We start from the raw sequence: 22,291 nt of genomic DNA, 5'->3' as shown, positions 1-22,291 counted from the left end.
CGTCACGACTTGGGTGAAATGGAAACATTACCTTTCTCTATCTTTCTATCGTTCGCTTAATTAGTTTGCTACTTAGTACCACTAGTTCTCCGTTTAGGTTTCGTGTTTGTTATTTAGTATTTAGTCAATGAAATTATGTACTACTCTTAGACATCCGTACAATGGTTATTTCATATTGACTTTTCTACCTTTTTTTTTTTTTTTTTTTTTTTTTGTCAACAATTGACTTTTCTACCTTTCTATAGTTTTTACCTTTTATTAAGTATACCACGAAATATTTAGAAATTACATTAACTACATTTTTTTTAACGAATCAGCTTTTTTGAAAAATTTGGGGATGAATTAATCATGTTATATCAACATGACATACAACATACTTTTTACAATAAACTATTGCTTATTTGAGTAATTTTAATTTTTTTGGTTTTACATATCTAAATCGTAATGTCAACTGAAATGCCACGTCATTAAACCAATTAAATCTCACCATTGTGTTATTTCACCTTTTTTGTTTAAAAGTATGGAACTTCACATAGGGAGTTCTAAAAAGAGATCACTTGGTTGACAAAAAAAAAGAGATCACTTTATTATAGTAAAAACCTTCTTGATGTTGTCAAATCACGTAGACAATGTAAATTGAAAAAAAAAATGAAAAACACTTTTATTCCAACCAAGATCTCATACATCTTGGTCAACCAGAAACTAAAACATAAAAAAAAGGAAACTTTGAAACAATCCAATCTCTCCAAATATAACTCAAAGTTCATCTCTCTTGATCATGGAAGGACGAGTCCCTTCACTTAGGAATCCTTTATAATACTTCGCGGATTCTTTCTCATGACGTGTGAGGTTATTTTTGAAATCAATGTAATAGAGTCCGAATCTGTTCTTGTAACCGTCTTGCCACTCGAAGTTATCCAACAATGACCATATAAAGTATCCTGTAACATTTACTTTGTCGATGCTGCAGATTTGATATCAATTTTCTTATTAGATTTCTCAATATAATTTATTATTGATCGTATACAAGAGAAATAGTAATTACCAAATAGCTTCATGCATACTCAAAAGATGCCTCTGGAGATAGTATTTCCTATTATGATCAGCAGTACCATTTTTAATCGAATCTGTAGCCCCAAGTTCTTCTCCATATCCTAACATAAAGTATCGATCAATGACTTTTTATATTTATGTTTAAAACAAAGCGAATTAATTTTTTTTGACAAATCATACTAAAATATTTAGTTACCATTTTCCATGATCATAATCTCTGGATTTGCGTACTTATCCTTGATGTATTTCAAAAGATTTCTCAAGCCTTTCGAGTAAACGTTCATTGCAGCGGTAAAAGGCTGAAAACAAAAGTGAAGATGTTATGTCATAATTATTTTTTTATCTTTTTGTTTACAACAGCATGCAGTTTGCAGGTTGGAACCAAATAATGCCACAATGGTGAGAAATTTTTAGCTTCACCCAACCGATAAGATTTAGTTATTTTAGATTCAATATCTTTTAAAAAAAGAAACCAAATAATAAAAATTTGTGAAATTATATTATGTTTTTAAAATAAAAAAAATAAATAGTAATTATCATAAAAAGATTTTTTAATATTGTTAAATATTTTAGTAAAATATTAAACTCTAAACCTTAAACCCTAAACATTAAACCCAAAATCCTTGGATAAACCCTGAACCCTTGGACAAATCCGAAACCTTTAATTCTAAACTATATACGAAACCCTAAACCCGAAACCTTTAATCCTAAACCCTAATACTAAACCCTAAACCCTAAATTCTAAACACTAAACCCTAAACCATAAACCCTGAACTCTAGGAAAAATCCTAAACCCTAAACCCTTAATCCTAAACCCTACACTCTAAACCCTTAATCCTAAACCCTAAACCCTTAATCCTAGACCCTAAGGGTTTAGGGTTTAAGATTAAGGGTTTAGAGTTTGGTTTAGGGTTTAAGATTAATGGTTTACGGTTTAGGATTTGCCCAAGGATTTAGGATTTATCCAAGGGTTTAGGGTTTAGTTTTTAGAATTTAGGGTTTAAAATTTAGTATTTTGCTAACTAGTTTAATAATATTAAAAAAAAATTGATAATTATTATTATTTTTTATTTATTTAAAAAACATAATATAATTTCACAAATTCTTATTATTTGGTTTACTTTTTGAAAAGATATTGAATCTAAAATAATTAAATTCTATTGGTTGTTGAACCTCTAAATTCACCTAGGGGTGAACCTAAGAATTTCTCGACAATGGTGGCTAACACAAACCACTAATTAAACTACATGTCCTGGGTATATTAATGCAGTATTATAATCTAAAATTTCCATTACATTAGTTACATGCATACCTGGCTACCGATGCTGTAGTTTTGTACATTCTTAGCTGAAAAATATTAGATTTTGATTAAGTTTACAAAAAAAAAGTTATAGATTTTGATAAAGTACCAAATAAGAAGAACCCTTTCGTTTGATTTGTGAATATATATTTTCTTCGTTCGGTTTCAAGAGAAAAGAAACTTACTTTCCCATGATATGAGAGAATCTTGCATCCATCTTGGTTTAGAATAATCTGGCTTCTCCAGATGGTTTGAAAACTTCGACGTGTAGTAGTTAAGCCCTACGAAATCAGTCGAGTCTTTTAATTTTGCTTTCTGAGCATTAGTAAATTTAGGCAACCTATGTCCAACAATGTCTTTCATAATCTGTGGATAATCTCCAAATGTAGTAGTATCCAGATGCCTACAAATAATAATAATAATATTAATCAAATACCATTAAATGAAATTATGTCTATACAAGTACTTTTTCAAGAGATGTAACTAGTATTAGTTGCAAATATTTTTCACTACTTACCACCCCATCATAAAGTCAAGTGCACGGTCAATGGACGCACCATCTTGTGAATCATCAAAGTCATGTGGTTCAAACCAAGCCGGACTATGTGCGATTCCGATCTTCCCACCTTTACACTGTGGCCATAAACATGACAAACCAAACTATTCATATGAAAAAAATAAATTATAATAGAACAAGCTTGTAATTAATCTCTACGATATATACGTATTTACCTTTTCGCATTTTCGGAAAGCTTCAACGGCTTCTGCGTGAGAGTTGAGAAGGTTATGACTGACGAGGTAAGCCTCATAGCCTGATCGTCCGTCTTGGCACTTAGGATTTACGTAAGTAGAGCAACGTCCCGGTGCTTTCTTGCCTATGTCATAACCGGCGTGAGAGTATACCCATGGCTCGTTGAATGTGATCCAGTGTTTCACTTTTCCACCGTATTCCTGAAAAACAAAATCTGCATATTCCCGGAAATCCTTCCTGCATTGTTGGAGTTAGTCAGGTTGTATATAAACAAAATATGGTATCATTTGACAAGAATCTTACACAATATTATCGCTTAAAAAGCCACCATATTCGTCTTCTAGATCTTGTGGAATGTCCCAGTGAAAAACAGTCACGAATGGAATTATACCTATTTTCAATATTAAACGAAAAAGTTTGTTTCAAGAATAGAAGTGTAGTTTCTTAATTTTTGTTTTGTTAACTAACTTCGACTTAAGAAAAAAATAATATATAACCATTTCTTAGGAGTTCGTCGATGAGGTCGTGGTAGAATTGCACACCAGCTTGGCTCACTCCTTTCTCCTTTCTCCCATCTGATTTAACGTTGCTTTGGTTTATTAGTAATTTAAACAATATATATATACATTTAAATGAAACTCAGCCTAACACGAAGTAATATGTGATTAAACTAAGATATATATGAGTGTGTAAAACAAATAGACTCACGAGGGAATATTCTCGACCACGCGATAGAGAGCCTGAAGGCGTCTGTGTTTAGATTCTTCATCAGTTGAATATCTTCCTACAAAACTTCGACATCTACTATTATAATAACTAGATCATTTCTCCGCGCTACGCGCGGATAATATATTTAAATTTGTTACATTTATCATTTTTATTTGTATGTAAATTTTTGTATATTAAATTATATATAACTAATTTTTAAATTTGATTTTTTTTTATATTTTTAGTTTGAAGTAATTATTTCTATTATATGTAACACAATTAACTAATAAATATGAAGAATCAAGTCCGAGATTTTAGAGTTATGTAAAAAAATATAATTATGTATAGAACATAAAGCTTAGTTTAAAAGATCGGAATCTCACCTCGAATAAATTCAAAAAAAGAAAAAAAATACTCCAATAACCTACTTAAAATATAAAACCCACTTTTCAAAAAAAAAGCGTACTTAATAATACTTTTTTACGTGTAATAGTTGAAAACTGACAAATGAATATCGATCTAGAATATTATTTTAATATATCTAATGGTAAAATATTAATTGTAATAACGAATTTTGTAATATTACATGAATTAGAAGTCTTTAAAATCTAAATCTATTTCATTAACATAATATATTTTTTAATCATTTATTATTTTGAAGTTAAAAAATTTTGCTTTAGTTTTATTTGCATATTAATTTTTTGTTAATTGATTATATATCTGTGATAACTGAAAATACATCTTTATGTCTTTCTTACATCATACTTAATTGATTTATGGTTCGACCATTTCTAATATACTGTGAGAACATAATAATAGATGTTGATTATCTCCTTCTAATTAAAAATGCACAGAATGAGAGAAATTCAAGGTGATACCACTTTACAATTTTGTCATCATATCTATATAAAGTTAGTTTATAGATTACTCTATCGGTTTCAAAATATAATCAGTTTTAATTAAAATATGTAATATTTAAAAGTTATTACTTTAGAAAACTATCATTTAATATATAAATTTAATCAATAACACAGTAATTTACATAATTTAATTTGTCACACAATATCTAATAAATATATAAAGTTACATTGAAATATAAAAACAATTTATATAGTGAAAAAAAAATACTTTTAAACCATTATATTATAAAATAAATAGAATATTCAAAAGAGAAATTCAGGTGGATATGGATTGAATCAGATCAGATAATTGTTTATTCAGACGAAACGGATCATCACAATTACCTCCAAAAACTTGGATATCTGATTCGTGCCCACCACCTATGTCTCAGTACACCACCTATGTCTCAGTATGAGATTGTGATCTTGTGTACACAACTACACACACCAACTTAAGGTTTTGCCTTTTGGTTTGCAATGTTTGGTTCGTCACGGCTTGAAATTTCCCGGTTTAGCTAAATTGGAGTATTGCAAGTGTTGTTTTTATATTAGTCAATGACATTGGTACAAAGTTCTTTTTGAGAGTAAAAAGACAAAGATCCTCCACACATTCTGAAGCTACTTAAGTCCTAAGCTTTCTATGTTCATTACTTGCTTGCGCTCCAAGTAGGAATAAGATGAGGAGGCAGCATCATATCATCTCGCAGGTTCACCCACATGAAGGAAGCAAGCCCTGCAACTACAACAGAGAAGAAACTCAAACCCCATCTCAACACACTCTTCTTGCTCCTGTCCTTTCTTAACTCTGTTACAATCTCTTCTTTGGCCTCAGAATCCAAATCTGACTTTGGTTTCTCACAGATGACTTCTGTTGGAGTAGTAGTACCAGACCGATCATGTATTGATGACGACGATGAGCTAACTCTGTACTGACTTAGCTGCTCTCTGTTCTCTAGGAGTACAGCGAATGAATCTTGTGTGAAACCGTGCCTGTTACGTTCCGACCGTCTCTTCTTCACGTTTCGTCTCGACCTTCTTGAGTGATTGCTCATAGAGCAAACAGATTCATTAAACTCAGAGCTTCTGCCACTCTGATGGAAACAAACTGACTCCATATTATCACCTTCAACACCAGAGAACTGAATCTTGCAGTTCTCTCCAGCAGTCTCTCTTATCAATCTCTCTGCTGTACCCAACGTTTCATGAACAGCCACTCTGACGAAATACACCTCATCATCCACGTGTTTCTCCATCTCTTGCAACACAAGCTCCACCTCAGAAGACATACTCTTGGGATTCAGTTACTTCATCAAGAAGTTAAGCATCTGCACAGCCAAAACCTGTTTCTGAGCATCACCCTCCACAACGCCCAAATCAAGAATCCTCAGACCAGACTTCACAAAAAGCCTCGCATAGCCTTGACGATAAATGCATTGCGCTTAGCGAGAGCTATCACAAGCGCCATGTGAGACTCAGAAGCGGCTTCAAGAGCAACGGCTAAGCTTTGGCAAAGGGTATTAACAATTTCACTAAAGGCAAAACGCCAGCTGTCACAGTCCACAAGCGACTTCAAGCAGAGAGAAGCTCCCAACGCAAGATGCTGTTCATGCTGAGAGTCTAAAAGAGAGTCAGAGAGAGGTTTACAAAGAGAATGGATCAGATTCTTTTTCTTGTCTTCCACCGTCGCGGGATCGATTCCGTATCTAGCTATAGCTGCTACCGCCTTTGAGCAAGCCTGTTGAACACTTACAGACCCTTCGCAAGAGCTCAATGTAGTTATGATAACCTGCATGATGGTTTCTACATGGGGAGCGATTTTGACTCCGTGGGAACGTGCGAGGCCTTCGAAGAGAGAGACCGTGTAGCCACCGCCAGAGTCAGAACCGATCTTTTTGGTTTCAGAAACTTGAGTGAGGAACACATGTAGAGCTTTTGGGTTCAAATCTTTCACAATGGTTCTCAAGTTGCTCATTGCAGTCTTGTTAGTATCTGGATCTTTGTCAAGGTTAGCCAACTCTTGCCTAAACGCTGAACCGAGGTTTCTCCCCATTTTTGTTTCCCTCTGAGAATAAAAGCAACAGCGAAGTCAACAACTATCAAAAGATAATAGCGTTTTGGTCATAAGTGATAAGAACTGAATAAATATTAAGATATACACAACTTAGAGATATAGTACAGTCGTTTGAGTATAAGATAGATTCATACAAAATAAAACAAAAAGGAGATAAAAGAAGATTTAAAGATATGGTTCGTAGATAACATTTATACCTTCAGTGTTTAAGATCTTGAAGCTGCACCAACACCAAGAACAGCTCTCGCACAGTCTGTCTAGCAGTTCTTACGGCTCTGACTCTCCTCTACACTGCTGTGTGAACCTTAAGAAAGCTAGGAATGGTAACCACAAAATCCAACCTTCAAGTTCGATGCTTTAAACAATTATTCCAGCAAGAGAAGGCGTTTAACGTCCTGTATAAAGCTTTGATGTCAAAATCTAAAACTGATCAAAACGAAACCAACATAGGACAGTGTAGTTTGTTAAATGTTTACCACATAGGAAGTCGAAGTTGGGCATTCGTTGAACAGGAAGCTGCTTATAGTTGTAGAACAAAGTTTGTGTGGTCCGAGAGAACAGTTGTCCCGTTGCCATTTTGGGAAGAGCTCGAAAGGGGAAACTGTGAATCAAAACAGAAAAATGATCAGATCCAGAGTTTTAGTGAATGCTTTTTTTCAGCTCCCTCGGTGTAATGACCCTTGGCCCAGTTATTACCTGCGCCGGATTGTCCGAAGACGAAGTTATCCGGTCGGAAAATCTGTCCGAAAGGACCGGATCTGATGGAGTCCATGGTTCCCGGCTCGAGATCCATCAGGACAGCGTGTGGTACGTACCTTACACCGCTTGCTTCGTTGTAATAAACGTTGATCCGCTCCAGCTGAAACAAACACACGCATCAAACAAACATGTATCCATAGTTGAGTATTGATAGTGGAGATGATGATCGAGAACTGAAACCATAGAGAGGAAACGGTGAAGACGAAGAGATAGAGGAGAGAGCATCGTGTTATCCGTCTCAGGGGTTTTTTTTTCTAATTGTACGGTAGACTGAATCCAACAAAGCCCAGTAAAACCATATCGAAGCCTGTACAAAATCAATAGCTTAGAGATCCTACGTGTATTATTGAAATGTTTTAATTGGCCGAATAAATTTGTCGACGTGGACACTCTGAAATCACTCTATATCTGGCTTTTAGTATAGGATAGATGACTAACCAACAGAACAATAGGAGCTTTACTAGATATACGTGATAAATCTTCAGTCTATATTAATATTGGACTAAAACTCCATAAATTAGTATTCTATAGATTAATATAAGTAATAAACGAATAAATTTCACGAGTTCTCGATTGGATATATTCAAAACTTAACATAAATCGATAAGACCATAAGATAATAAGTTTTAATAAAAAAATGTAAATTTATAGTCATGTTAAAAAATTTAGTTAAGAACTTATTTATATAATTTATATAAGTGCAAGCAAAAAAATATTATTATTTTTTTTTATATTCACAACAAAGTCTATTTCTATCTTTTCTTTAACACTTCACAATATTTTGGTAATATTTTGTAGATTATATCTAAACAAATTTACATTCTATGGTGCATATTTTATATTAACAAAATAATATAAAAATCAAATTTATAAAGTTAATTAATATATAACCGTGAATTAACTATTTTTATTATATAAACACATACTTTCAAATTTAATAAAATATAAAAACTATTAATAACTCTAGAAATTAATAGATATCATAGCTTTTGATATTATTAATTTATAGAATTTTATTCTATCTATATTATTAAAAGAGAAGTACCAAATAGAAATACCCCTTAGTTTTACCATTTATTTACATTAGAATATCATTGAGATATTTATTGAACATATATTTAAGTATTTTTGTATTTTCCTAATTTAAATAATAGAGTTTCTTAATCAAATCTTAACCAAAATAGATTTCCTAATATATTTCTTATTAACATATTAAATATTTTAAATATTTGTTAGTAATAAATAATAAAATAAAAAATCACACATCGTAATCAATTTATATAACATATAAATAAAATATAAAATAGTTATTCATATATTATTAGTATAATGCTTTCATAATATAAGTCCAATTAGTTATAAATATTGGATTTTTATATGATACATTGTGATATAATAGACAATTAAAATCACAAAATATAATTATTCAAAGTAATAAATAAAATTGTTATGTTTTAAAATGTTATATTATCAATTATGTAATACATCTTATATATATATATAATACCATTAGTACAAAGAAAAAAATTAAAAGTGAAAGCAAATATTTATACGGTCACGGGTCAAGCTCTAGAAATAAACAAGTACAGCGCAATATTATTTTTCTTTAACAAATTTATTTTAATATAAATTATAGTTTCAAATATGTTTATATATTTTATGTATTTATAAATTATATATTTTTTGTTTATAAAGGATGCTAAGATTTTGAAATTGGAAAAAATTATGACCCAATTCTATATTATTTTAATTAGGAAATTTAAAATTTATATCAGAATATTTTATTAAACTTTTAATTTTTATTATAACTGCAAAGATTAATTTTCAGTATAAAAATATGTTTAAATGCTAAAAATACATCATTTAATATAAACAAAAAACTAAAAACATAAAATAAATACCCACCCTCAAGGTCTAGTGTTACCTTATAACGGTGGAAGAAGTCAACGGCCACATCACCGTTATCGTTATTGCATCTTTCTATAAATTTAAAGAACACATCAATTATTAATTAGCACGATTCACGAATTAAACAAAAAAAAAAATCTAAATTTACAGTAAGAGATACCAAGAGCATCATTATGGGGTTTCTTAATATATATATATTTTTTTTTACTTTTTCGAATTTAGAAGAAAAAAAAATTAAAAATGAACCAATCGCGGGCCGCCACGTGTCAGTGGGATCCGCGAACAGTGTAAAAAACCCTTGAGGACAGACTACTATTTGGTAGTTTTGGTAACCGTTTTCTTAAAAAAAAATGGGTCATACGCGGGATCCACACGCTAAGAACCCTTCTAGTATCCTTGGATAAAGATGCTCAGCATGATTATTGAGAGGTTCTTAGGGTGGGGTTCTTAGAGGAATATAAGAACCCGTCTCTTAACTTTTAACTAAAAAATCTAAGAACCGTTTCTTAAAACTTTTATTTAAGAGCCGGTTCTTAGCTTTTTTAGTTAAAAGTTAAAAGACAGGTTCTTATATTCCGCTAAGAATCTCACCTTAAGAACCCTCCAATAATCATGCTCAAGGGAAGTAAATCGTAACCTGGATATCTCTTGCAGTAGATATCCCATAAGGATGGTCCACGACAAGTTTCATTGACTGCACCTTCAACCTAATTAGAGACATTACCAAAGAGAAAGTTGATGGGTTAAGCAAATGATATATATATATATATATATAAGTTTTTAAACACCATTACTTACATATAGAATAGTATTGTTGTATAATGTAGTGTTCGATTCTACAAGTTTTGCGAAAGGCACAGTTTTGAAAAATGATATGTGAGTTCATTGATGACCTACACTCTATTATCAATCTAAATGATAAATACCTATTATTTTGTACGGAAAACTGTCAATAAATATTTATGTAAACATGACATGAGGACAAAAAGAGTTAAGGTGCTTGGCAAATGATATAAAATATGAAATGACATTATTCAATTCACACCTAGGATCTATTCGTATGCTGCATGTAGTGTTATATTCTTTAACCTTTGTAAAACACGGTTTCGAAATTGGAAACATGAGTTGGTGACCTACATTTAATATCTAAATGATAACATATGATCTAGTCAGGAAAACTGTCAAGCAATATTTATGGAAACGTATACTGTACGTCTGTACCTGGTATGCCGCAGTAGCCGTGCCAAATAAAAAACCTTCAGGGAAACTTGCCCGGCTTAGTTTAGTCGATGGCGGACAAACAGGTCCATCCGCTGTTGCCGGAGAGACGATGATGGTTAGGAGCAAAAGCAGCCCCACGAGAGGAAACTTTATTAAAACCATTTTGCTTTTAGTTGTTTGTGTTTTTTCTTCAACAGAAGAAGTTTAGGGATGGTTCTTTCACATCTAAGTGGCGTTCTTTTTATAGCGGTTTTGAATCACTGATGGATATTTGATTCTAATTTAATATGCAAACCAGGCGGCGTGTTTGATCATTTTTAATATCTCAAGTCGAGTTTTCCGGTCAGATATTTAATTACCACATGCATGGATATTGACGTTAGCCTATTGTTTACCCTTTTTTTTTTTGAAACACAGCCTATTGTTTTCTATTTTCCTTTTATCAAACTATTATCATACAGAACAATTATTTATATATACTATATAGTATGCTTCACTGGCAAGATCTACAGCTATATCTTCCTCTTATTGTTTATTTTTGAAAGTCGGAGCAAATGATATAATATTCCGCGTGTCCCACGAGCGACGTATTTTAACTGGTGATTTTTGACAAATCCTACTGTAAGTCCAAAAAATGAAGCTTCCAGCTGTTGCAATACAAATTTTTCTAATTAATATAAAATACCGGAAGACAAATTAAGGTTTAGCTCACATGGAATATGGTTGCATCTCCATCTAGGAAGGCCGAACTTTTATATTGGACGATTTAGCAATATGACAAATAATACTTCTTAAAGAAGAGATTGGCACCGCGTCACAGTTGTTAATATTGTTTTGCATATGAGAGAGAGTATGATTCAGTTTCATTATGAGTGATTCGGTCTCCGGGATGAAATGTTAGTGCAAAAATGATACCATAATTGAGTAATGCAGAAGATAAATCAAAAGATAAAATAGATACAAACAACCAACTATTATTTTATTAGAAATTGTCTAAACAATCTATTACAAGACTTGCTTATCATCTTTACACAGCCTGTTAACACCCTAACAGCTGCTAATGAAAAATTCCTAATCTATCCAAACTTGTCTCTCTGTCGTCAGTACTTCAGCAACTGCTTCAGCACGACCCCAGCACACCCCTAAGGGATTTTCACCATTCCTCTAGAATAATAGCTAGTGTCTTGTGGAATACACACGACTCCATAGTTCTTTTATAGTGATCTCCACGTTCCTGAAACCCTAGCCTCCAAAGAACATGGATATGGACAACTTCTATATCAATAAGTACATTTTTTTTTCTTGAAATGCACTTCCTCAAGGCATAAACTTGCTCCCCAAGTTTATCTCTTGCCTTTTCTCCACTGTATAAACTTGCTCCTCAAGTTTATCCCACGCCAGTTCAGCATCTTGCATCCACATGGTCTCCACCACTCCGCATGTCTCCTGGTTCACTCTCTGACACACACTGCCCTAGCAACTACTTCAATGACTACGTCAAAACATAAACCCTCAGTTTATCCTTCTCCATCTCAGCATATCTTGCATCCACATGGTAACCCACCACTCCTCATGCCTTATGTAGTAACGACTAATGCATCCAACATCAGTGACTTCGTCGCCTAATTAGTCACGGAAGACTATTGATATCTACAAGCTCCACTTGCATCTTCAATCTCCCCCTTTTAGCTTTGTGTGCCGATCAAGCACAATATCCTTCTGGTTCAACAACCATGTTTCCTCACCTGGAAACTACCACACTTGATATGCCATTCTCCCTCATGAGAGTTGCACTATCTTTATCTTCTACAATAGATATACTTTTCTCCCCCATGAGATAAGCACCATCTACATCATGACGTCCATCACCATGCTCTTCTCCCCCACGAGATATGCACTCCTTGGACCAGAACGTCACCACTTCTCCCCCTGCTTGAATTCTAAATAATTTAAAGAGAAATTACTTGGAATGACTCTACTTGATCTAAGAATTACTAGAATGACTGATATTAAATTTTAATTACTAGACTAAAATGAGATATAAGTAAATTTACTAAAAGCCCATCTCTAATTTAATTAACCACAAATTTGTCACATATATAAATTAAAAAATTGCAAAATATATGTTAAATTTAATTAATTAAAAGAAAACATCGACAAAAAATAGAAACAAATCTCTCTCTCTCTCTCTCTCTCTAGACAACATACATAGGATGATCAATCTCCGATCAACAGTCGCAGTAATCAAATCGACAACCTCACTTTTTTTAACTTTAAACTCTACACTGAGTCTTGACGTTTTCGACTTTGTGAAGACACAAAATCCATGAAATTTCCTATCGTTTCTTACTTTCACAGGAGGGATATCGAGGTTTTCCTTGACCAGATTACGTTCCGGCAAAAGGTACGTTAGCTCCAACTCGTGTTCTGCGTCAACTCAGTAATCCTCATATATTATTTTCACAAAATCTTCATATCTAGTTTCCTCGTTAGATGCAAGTAATTTACTAGCTTGATCATTATTCATTTCAAATAACCACTTTTTTCTTTCAAATTTACACTTTCCGCAGACGAGAATGATGTGATCCATGTTTTTCCAAACAATAAGGATTGAAACAAGTGATTAAACTACCATGAAAAAAACAACTTGAAAAGGAAGAAAAGATGGATGAAAGATATGACAACAACTACAAAATTTTTCCTAATTCTGAGTTTAATTAACCTAAAAGTCAACCGGATTCAGAATTATTAGTAAACTAGGTCGAAATTGAAATTGGTTTACATAAACCCATATTTCCGTCAATAAATGATATACCATGAATTTCACCCATTATTAGCCATGGTATATAGGTGTTTTAATATATATTTACTACTATATAGAGTATATTTAGAGTATTTACAGGTTCAGGGACGAGTTGGAGGAATGTGGTGATTTTTGGTGTCTTTTGGAGCCTTTTGATGTGCAGAGCTGCACAGACGCATCAAATGTTTAGCTATGGATGGAGACTTTTACACCGTTAGATTGAAACCATCTTTTTACAAAAGATATATATTTGAGTTAGCTTTCCAATGACACTGGTTTGAGGTCAATCAGCATCCTGTAGCAGAGGTTATGCCCATTTTACGGAAGAGTGGTCAGTTTGCCTTGCGAGAGGAAGCTGTCGAGAAGAGACACGTATGTCGATCGATAAAGAACTCTTGACATCGAAGATGCCAGAATGTGGGCTGAGCATATTTTATGACCGACTGAAGCCCAGAAGAAACCACAAATTACCAGAATACCCTTGGACGACCTAAAACCCTATTTATGTGTGTTTCTAAGCCATTGTTGACGGCTACGCTTTCTAAGCTTTATTTTATTCATAGTTCTAGGTTAGGAGAGAAATGAAGAACTCCTTCGGAGTCCTCCTGGAACTCCTTTGGTTTTTATTATCTATTCTATTGCAGTTTTATATCTATTCATCTATGATTTTCTGTGACAACTTCATGTCTGAATAGATCCACCTGTTAGGTTTAGGGGTTCAGATAGGTTATGTGGGATTAGCCCCAAATATAGAATTGCTAAGTTTTGATATTCATCATTGAGTCTGTTCTTATTGCTTCTTCTTGAGTAATTAACCAGAATTTGATCATAGATTTATTAAGCACAAGCGAAAACTTGGTTTTTTATCTGACTTGTCTTCTCTGAACTAGGATTGATAGAAACAAACGAGAGTTGATCTAGAAACCCTAGTGAACATTTAATCAACCCGCGCTAAACGCTTACTAGAAGGGTGTCGATCGATTTTCCTAATGAGATATCGATCGACACGACGAAAGGTGTATCGGTCGATGCTCCTATAGAGACATCGATCGACGCTTTCTAAGATTCGACATCGAGGGTTGAAGGTCTTGGATCTAGTAATAGATAATCTAGTAATAGATAATCTAGAAATCGAGAGATGATCGGTTATTATAATCGTTGAGTTCAATAATATCATGCTTTAGTCTCTATATCATTATAATCCTGATTTCCTGAATAGAAACCCTAGATCTAGCAAACCATCCTTCCATCAAACAACTCTCTGCTAAGCTGAACAATTGTCTTGTTCAACTTATTTACTGCTTTATTTACTGCTTGCTATCTTTATTTACTGCTTTAAACCTATTAGCCTAGCTTAATCATATAACTATTAGATCTTTTGTGTGCCCTAGCTCCCTGTGGATTCGATCCCTATGTACTACAACTCGACCTCTTATTTGAGAGAGTATAAGTCACTCCTTAGGGTAATTTGAGTGATATCAAATTTGGCGCCGTTGCCGGGGAGCTTTGATCGCCAATAGATCTTATCTAGTTAGATTTAGTCTAGGTTTTACTACTGTTCAAAAAACTGATAAAAAATTTTCTTGTGTTTCAGGTACATCCATACTAGTACCAGAAGCAACAAGGGGATAGGGCTCTTACTAGTAGAGCCACTGGATTTGGAACGCGTTATCCATAAGTCTAAGAGGGCAGTCGACACCCTCCAAGCAGCGATTGGCAGCATAGAAATCCAAGTGTCGATCGATACTGTTCACCCGACGTCAATCGACACTGTTCACTGGACGTCGATCGACACTGTTCATCACGTCGATCGACACTGTTCATTAACCGTCGATCGACACTGTTCATCCGCCGTCGACCGACACTGTTCATCCGCCGTCCGACACCACTTGTTTGGAGGCAGAGAAGGTCGAAGTGCTCATACTTAAAGTTGACGAGAATGGGATGTTAAGAAACGAAGAAGGTCGCACTCGCAACATCATAGAACAATTGATTAATGCAGAGGGTGCTGTAATCCCTGATGTGATTGATGTTGCTGAGACAAACGACTTTGATCTGAACCGCGAATGGTATGATTGGGGAAGTGTGGACCCTTCCCGAGGTATTCCTCATGAAGATCCCAGAGACCTTATCAAAGAACTTGAGGAGCTAGCCTCTGCAAGCGAGCAGAATGAAGTATCTGTAGACCGCATTATCTGCAAGATCTTCCCCTATTATCTATTTGGAGATGCATTTAGCTGGTTTAGTCAGCTGCAGCCAAGATCTTTAATCTGCTGAGAGGACATTAAGACCGCCTTACTCAACAAATTTCTCAATGAAGCTACAGTAACTCGACAGAAGGAGTTTGATGATATGTTGCACAAGATGATTAAAGGCCAGGAGAAGGAATTGATGTCCAGTTTCAGTCAGATGTTGGGTATAGTTTACACTGAGCCAGATGAGGAATCTGAAACCATGAACGCTCAAATCGAAAAGCCAGACATTGAGGTTCAATGGACAGATGAGTTTGCGCGAAGAGAAGAAGCTGACATTAGTGACACGACCTCCACGTCTACCGACTGTACGACCTCAACATGACTTCAACGTCTACCTACGGCACGACCTCAACATCGACCGATGGCAAGACCTCAACGTCGACCGACGGCATGACCTCAACGTCGATCGACGGCACGACCTCAACGTCGACCGACAATACGTCCTCAACGTCTACCAACGGTACAACCTCAACGACGATTGACGATATAGAAAAAGAGATCACCATGGAAGATTTCTTGGACCTAGAAGAGTTCTTGGAGTTGGAGTTAGAAGAATTCTTGGAGCTGGAGGAATTGCTTGAAGATATGGATCATAATTCGAAGAAGAAGCTTGATGACGATCAGAATACTTCGAGAGGAGATCTGGAAACTTCACCAAAGGCTAGCATCAGTCGACACCAACCTGATGAGATCGATCGACACCCACCCTGCATCATCGACCAACACCCACCCTCTATCATCGTTCGCCATCTACCAGATAGCATCGACCTACACGCACCAGAGAGAATCGATCGACACCCATTGTTGGACGAACCACACGGTTTCATAGTTGAGATGGAACCAATTGAAGAAAGAATGCACGAGTCTGAAGCCTCACACAATGTTGACTCCAAACATCTGAGACCACTTATATGCGCTGAAGAAGCTGCTGGGCTTCACAAAAGAGTGAAGAGGATACATGATCCTGTGAAGATTGTGGTTCCATGCGCTATGGTTGAAGTTGAATTTCCTATCCCACCAGATAGAAATATGCAGTTAAGTCCTTACAATGGGGTACTTGATGATCCTTTACATGCAGAAGCTTCTCAGAGAGGGCTGCGATTTAGAGATGAAGTCGATAAGGGACCAGCAGAAGCATCATCGGTCGACACCGACCGGATACCATCGAACGACACCACATATGCAATGTCGAACGACATCAACAAGTCGGCATCGATCGACGCTACCACTTCTCCATCGATCGATACTGGACGCGTATCAGAACATAAGGAGTTCAATGTGTGTGGAAATCTTAGGGATGGAGATACCACCACGCGAGAAGAGGAGGAATTGGAAGAAGAGAAAAAGGATCAAGGACGGTCCTCAGGTATCATTGATTCCTCGCTTCTCAGATGGTGTTAGGAAATCCAGAATGCGCAGCAGATGCTTCTCACAGCCATTTGCAAAGCTTCGAGCGCTCCTTATTGCTGAGATGATAGACAAAGTAGAAGAGTCTATGGAGGAGGCTTTCACACAAGAATGATAAAGCTTCAGAGAGCAGACATTGAGACTTGTTTTGGAGCATGTTCTCATTCTCATCCGGACTAAATCAGATCTCCAAAGTCAAGCTTAATGACTATAACAAAGCGCTGAGTGGGAGGCAACTCACTATTAAGTAATTTCTTTTAGTTTAGTTTAGATTGTTACTGATTAAATTTTTTATTTATTGCAGGTCAAAAAAAAAAAGATCCGAGGAATACGAGTTTACACGAGGATCGACGATGGCTGCGCAACATCGATCGACATAGCATCACTAGCATCGATCGATCACCACTTAACTGTGTCGATCAACAGAGCTTTAAAAGTATTGATTGCCGCTTAACTGTGTTGGTCGACACTCATATCAAAATCAGGTATACCATTTTTCCTTGTTAAATATTGTTCTTATGATTTATTTCCCCACAGATCTTAGACTGTATAACACAGGTGGCAGTGTTGTTTAAGTCTGAGGGAGGTTCTACTAATATTGTGTTTTAGTTAGGTATAAAAAAAAAAGAGATCCGAGTAGACAATTATAAAATCGACCGATGAGAGCATGTCGATATCGATCGATAGTACAACACCTGCAGCGACCGATGGTAACTCCTTTCCATCGATCGACACTTAACCTTGTCAGGTTATCATTCTTCCTTGTTAAATTGTGTACTTATGTTTATGTTATCACCATAACTCCGACTAGATATACACTGGGGACAGTATAATTTAAGTCTGGGGGTGTATGTTTACTGATATTAGTGTGTTCATGAGTCTTATCAAAATGTTTTCAAAAGAGTTTTATTGAGTCAAGAAGGGGATAATGAACTTATTAGATTATTGCTTGTTATCTAACCACTCTTTAGCACCATTCTAGACTTATTGATTGTAGATAGTACTAAAGATACTAAAGTGGATCAACCTTTCAACTATTCACACTTGCTAAGATTGTTTGAAAGAACCAAAGCTGACCTCCAACACTAAACCTGACACAACTGCTTGTCTTGGGGCTTGGTATACATGGGATCATATTCTTCAAACAAGTCTAAAAGGTAAAGCCTTGTGTAGATTTGTCACCTTTTCTCTCTTTATTTCGACCCTAGATTTATAGGTAGAGATATTTATTTTTCAAAAAATAAATAAATAAATAAATATATATATATATATAAATAAATAAATAAATAAATATATATATATATAATAGGTGTTAGTTAGGTGGAATCCGAACAGGACTTGGTGGCTACAACCATTAAGACTTGCTTCATAAGGATTCCAACAAAAAGAATTCGAACGGGACTTGGTGGCGGCAATCATCAAGGTTCGATTCACATGAATTCTTGGATATAGATCAAAAAGAAGTGAACAGGACTTGGTGGCAACCACCATTAAGGCTTGATTCATGGAAGCCTGTCCAATCTTGGTCAATGATCCTTCAATGGAAGCAAACTTTGACTAAAGAGAGAAATTAGTAGACAGAAAAAGATATGAACTAACTTTTACCTGCAGATCCAGATACTTGTTTGAAAATCCTTGCATCCTGTGATCGATACTCTCAAGGTAAATCCTGCACTTTTATTTATGTTAAGAAAGAGGTTGGTAGAGGGGAATGTCAAACATGATTTGCTAAGTTGTTGGCTAGGTGAATTTGGTTGCTAAGCTAGGATATGATATAATGTGCTTTTGTGATTAGGACTTATTAGATGTGGATTGCAATATTGTAGAGGTGATGATTCTAAGTTTTAAATAATGTGAGTCCCTGCTGTTTTCAAACCTCTTTCAGAGAGACTGTGATATCTTGCATATTTCCATTGTCTTATCCATTCACCCATGTGCATTTTGATCATATAGACTAGGATTTAGCCATGTTTAGGTTGCATTTTGCATACATGAGTCCTTATCAGGTATTGGAGTACCACATGGAGTTCTTGGAGACATTTGGGTGCATTTGGAGCTCAAAAGAGGTGATAAAGGTGATCATTGGACGAGCAGTGCATGTGAGCGACCTCACCGGAGCGACGCGACCTGGAGCGACACAGCGAGGTCGCTCGCGTCTCCATCACCCGGAGCGACGTGACCGGAGCGACACAGCGAGGTCGCTCGCGTCTCCATCACCCGGAGCGACGTGACCTGGAGCGACACAGCGAGGTCGCTCGCGTCTCCATCACCCGGAGCGACGTGACCGGAGCGACACAGAGAGGTCGCTCGCGTCTCCATCACCCGGAGCGACGTGACCGGAGCGACACAGCGAGGTCGCTCGCGTCTCCATCACCCGGAGCGACGTGACCGGAGCGACACAGCGAGGTCGCTCGCGAAGAGCGACCCAGAGCGACGTCTCGCAGCGACCCCTCCAGGTCGTTCCCGAAGCCTGGAGCGACCTCCCGGAGCGACTACTGGAGGTCGCTGCACGCCTTCTGTTTGCTCGAATTCATTTCTACTCATGGGCCTTTTGGTCATTTCATTATGCACGTTTTTACTTCTGAAAACCTATGTTTTAAGTACTTTTGCCAGCCACCAGACAGATTATCTTTTGTTCTAAGAAAAACCTTTGGAAAGTTCATCTCTTGAATCATCTTTGTTCATCTAGTTATTGCAATTCTGTGTTTTCCAATTCGTTGTTGTATCCCTCTGTATGATTAATCTGAAATCCAAAATGGGTTTAAGAGGAATCATGAAGAGTAGTGAGTAATCACCATTTGAATTCATGGGTTAGGAAGATTAAGGGTGATTAGGTTAGAGCTAGGATGTTTTAGAGTAGATCATTCCAAAACCTTGCTAGTAGAGTAATCATAATGCATCTTCTGAGTTAGCTTCTCAAAAGTTGATCTTTAGGCATTTCCCACCCAAAAGGTGTTCGATGAAATGCCTGAAACAACTCTTCTAAGCTTTTAGCATATTTTGCCAAAGACATTTGTTGTTAGAAGTGCTAAGATAGCCTTAGACCTGTTAGTAATGATTGCTTCCATATTATTCAACCAAAGACATTTGTTGTTTGAAATGTGTTAGTAAATGAACATTCATCTAGACATAGAGTTTGTTTAGGATCGTGTCTAAGCTTAAGGTTGATAGTTTGATTGTTCGTCTGCCATCCTTAGTTCGAAACTTGATCACCCAAGGTCTAATTCCTATGCCCATGAGTTCTCATTTTCCTTAGTTAAGAAAGTCAACTCATTTACCGTTTTTATTATTCTGAAACTGCATTAGTATTAATCATTAGTTTAGAAAACCCTTTAAATCATCGGTTGCACTTAGATTAAGTAAGTACTTGCATTCTCAGTGCTTGAAATCCCTTAGAATTGGTTCGACAATCATTTATACTACAACATTTGTCTTAGGAGCCTTGAAAACTCCTAATATCAAATTGGCGCCGTTGCCAAATTCTAAGTAGATTTGAACATTGAGATTTAGTCATTTGCTTGAGACTAAGTCATTTTTATTTTCTTTAGTTACTGATTCTCCTTCTTCACCTCCCTTTAATTTACAGGTGTATGAACTTGAGGAGCAGGGGTCCATCAAACCTAGTTCCAAGAGCCGCAGACATCAGAGCTTTAGAGAGAGAGTGTGCTAGAAAGAGAAGAGAAGAAGAGCAACAGTCTCACTTGCAGAGATTGGATACTGATATGGGAGACATACCTCAAAATGATGCCAACAACGTTCCACAAAACCAACAGCGAGCAGCTCGACCCATTGGCACTTATGACCGCCCCAACATTCATGGTCATAGATTGGGAATCCGAGCACCAGCTGTAGCAGCCAACAACTTTGAGATCAAATCAGGACTCCTCAACGTGATCGAGAACAACAAGTATCATGGCTTGGCTCTAGAGGACCCATTTGATCACTTGGACAGGTTCGACAGCTACTGTGGGTTGTCAAAAACCAATGGTGTGTCTGAGGATGCCTTAAAGCTGAAGTTATTCCCTTTCTCTCTGGGGGATAAGGCACGACAGTGGGAGAAGTCTCTACCAAGTGACTCAATCACCACTTGGGATGACTGCAAGAAAGCTTTCTTGGAGAAGTTCTTCTCTACTTCAAGAACTGCTAAGCTGAGAAATGAGATCTCCAGTTTTCAACAGAAAGGCTTGGAAGGCTTCAGTGAAGCCTGGGAGAGATTCAAGGGCTACCAAGCTCAATGCCCACACCATGGCTTCTCTAAGGAGAGCTTGCTGAGCACATTCTACCGTGGTGCTCTTCCTAAGTACAGGGCCAGACTGGATACAGCTAGCAATGGGTTCTTCTTGGGGAGAACTGAGGAAGATGCAGAAGAACTGGTTGACAACATGGTAAAGAGTGATGCAGTCTACAGTGGAGACCACGACAGAGGCAGTCGAACAGATGACAAGCAGACGAGGAGGGAGTTAAAGGCTCTCCAGGATAAGATTGACATTCTCATTGCTGATAAGGCCACCCAGGAGCAGCTGCACTTTGTTGGTAACCCAAACAAAGAAGCCACACCTGTTGTCCAGGAAGTTGATGGTTTGGAAGGGCAAGAAGAGCTGTGCTTCATCAACAACAATGGTAGCTGGTACAAGAAAGAGCCAAACTTTCAGTACAACAACTACCAACAGAGATCTTACCCCAACAACCAACAGAGTGGTTATCAGCCTCGGAACAACCAGCAAGGCAGCTATCAGCCTCAACAAAACCCTCCTCCCGGTTTCAACAACAAAGGACAACAACCTGCCCAACAACAACCTACTACTTCTACCTCTACTCCTCCAGTCAGCAGCACTGATGCCCTACTAAAACAAATCTTGGAGTCTCAGACAAGAAGTGAGAAGCATGTTGGCTATGAGTTGAAAAACCTTCACGCAAAGATTGATGGAAGCTACAATGAGCTCAACAACAAGTTCAGAACCTTGGAGAACCAGTTTGCTGCCATGAACACTCAACAAAATCGCCAACAAGGTTCTTTACCTGGAAAATCTGAGCAAAACCCCAAGGAGACCATGAAAGCTATCACCCTCAGGAGTGGTAAGGAGTTACCTCAGAAAGCTCTCACCAAGGATGCTGAGAAACAAGGTGAGGGGGTTGCCATCAACATAGATGATGAA

At 36.4% G+C, this 22,291-nt stretch overlaps 1 protein-coding gene, 1 non-coding gene and 1 pseudogene across 2 annotated transcripts; all 3 read right to left on the bottom strand.

The window, feature by feature from the left end:
* Positions 1 to 69: 69 nt before the first annotated feature.
* On the bottom strand, positions 70 to 13,233 carry LOC106379740 (beta-glucosidase 23). The gene is made up of 13 exons (XM_013819620.3): positions 10,671 to 13,233; positions 10,087 to 10,156; positions 9,466 to 9,521; positions 3,813 to 3,888; positions 3,602 to 3,679; positions 3,408 to 3,495; positions 3,086 to 3,341; positions 2,871 to 2,986; positions 2,539 to 2,756; positions 2,366 to 2,400; positions 1,250 to 1,352; positions 1,046 to 1,154; positions 70 to 964 (listed from the first exon to the last, which is right to left on the bottom strand). Exons 1-13 carry the CDS (start codon positions 10,830 to 10,832, stop codon positions 757 to 759), a joined length of 1,575 nt encoding a protein of 524 aa, XP_013675074.1. The 5' UTR covers positions 10,833 to 13,233; the 3' UTR covers positions 70 to 756.
* LOC106412344 lies at positions 5,238 to 10,134 on the bottom strand (annotated as a pseudogene).
* Positions 13,234 to 21,280: 8,047 nt separating the features above from the next.
* On the bottom strand, positions 21,281 to 21,387 carry LOC125592250. Its single transcript, XR_007328088.1, has one exon. It is a non-coding gene; the product is annotated as a small nucleolar RNA R71 (small nucleolar RNA).
* Between the last annotated feature and the right edge of the window lie 904 nt (positions 21,388 to 22,291).

This window comes from Brassica napus, chromosome C8, assembly GCF_020379485.1.
Source record: "Brassica napus cultivar Da-Ae chromosome C8, Da-Ae, whole genome shotgun sequence".
NCBI lineage: Eukaryota > Viridiplantae > Streptophyta > Magnoliopsida > Brassicales > Brassicaceae > Brassica > Brassica napus.
This window is presented reverse-complemented; position numbering and strand designations above follow the sequence as displayed.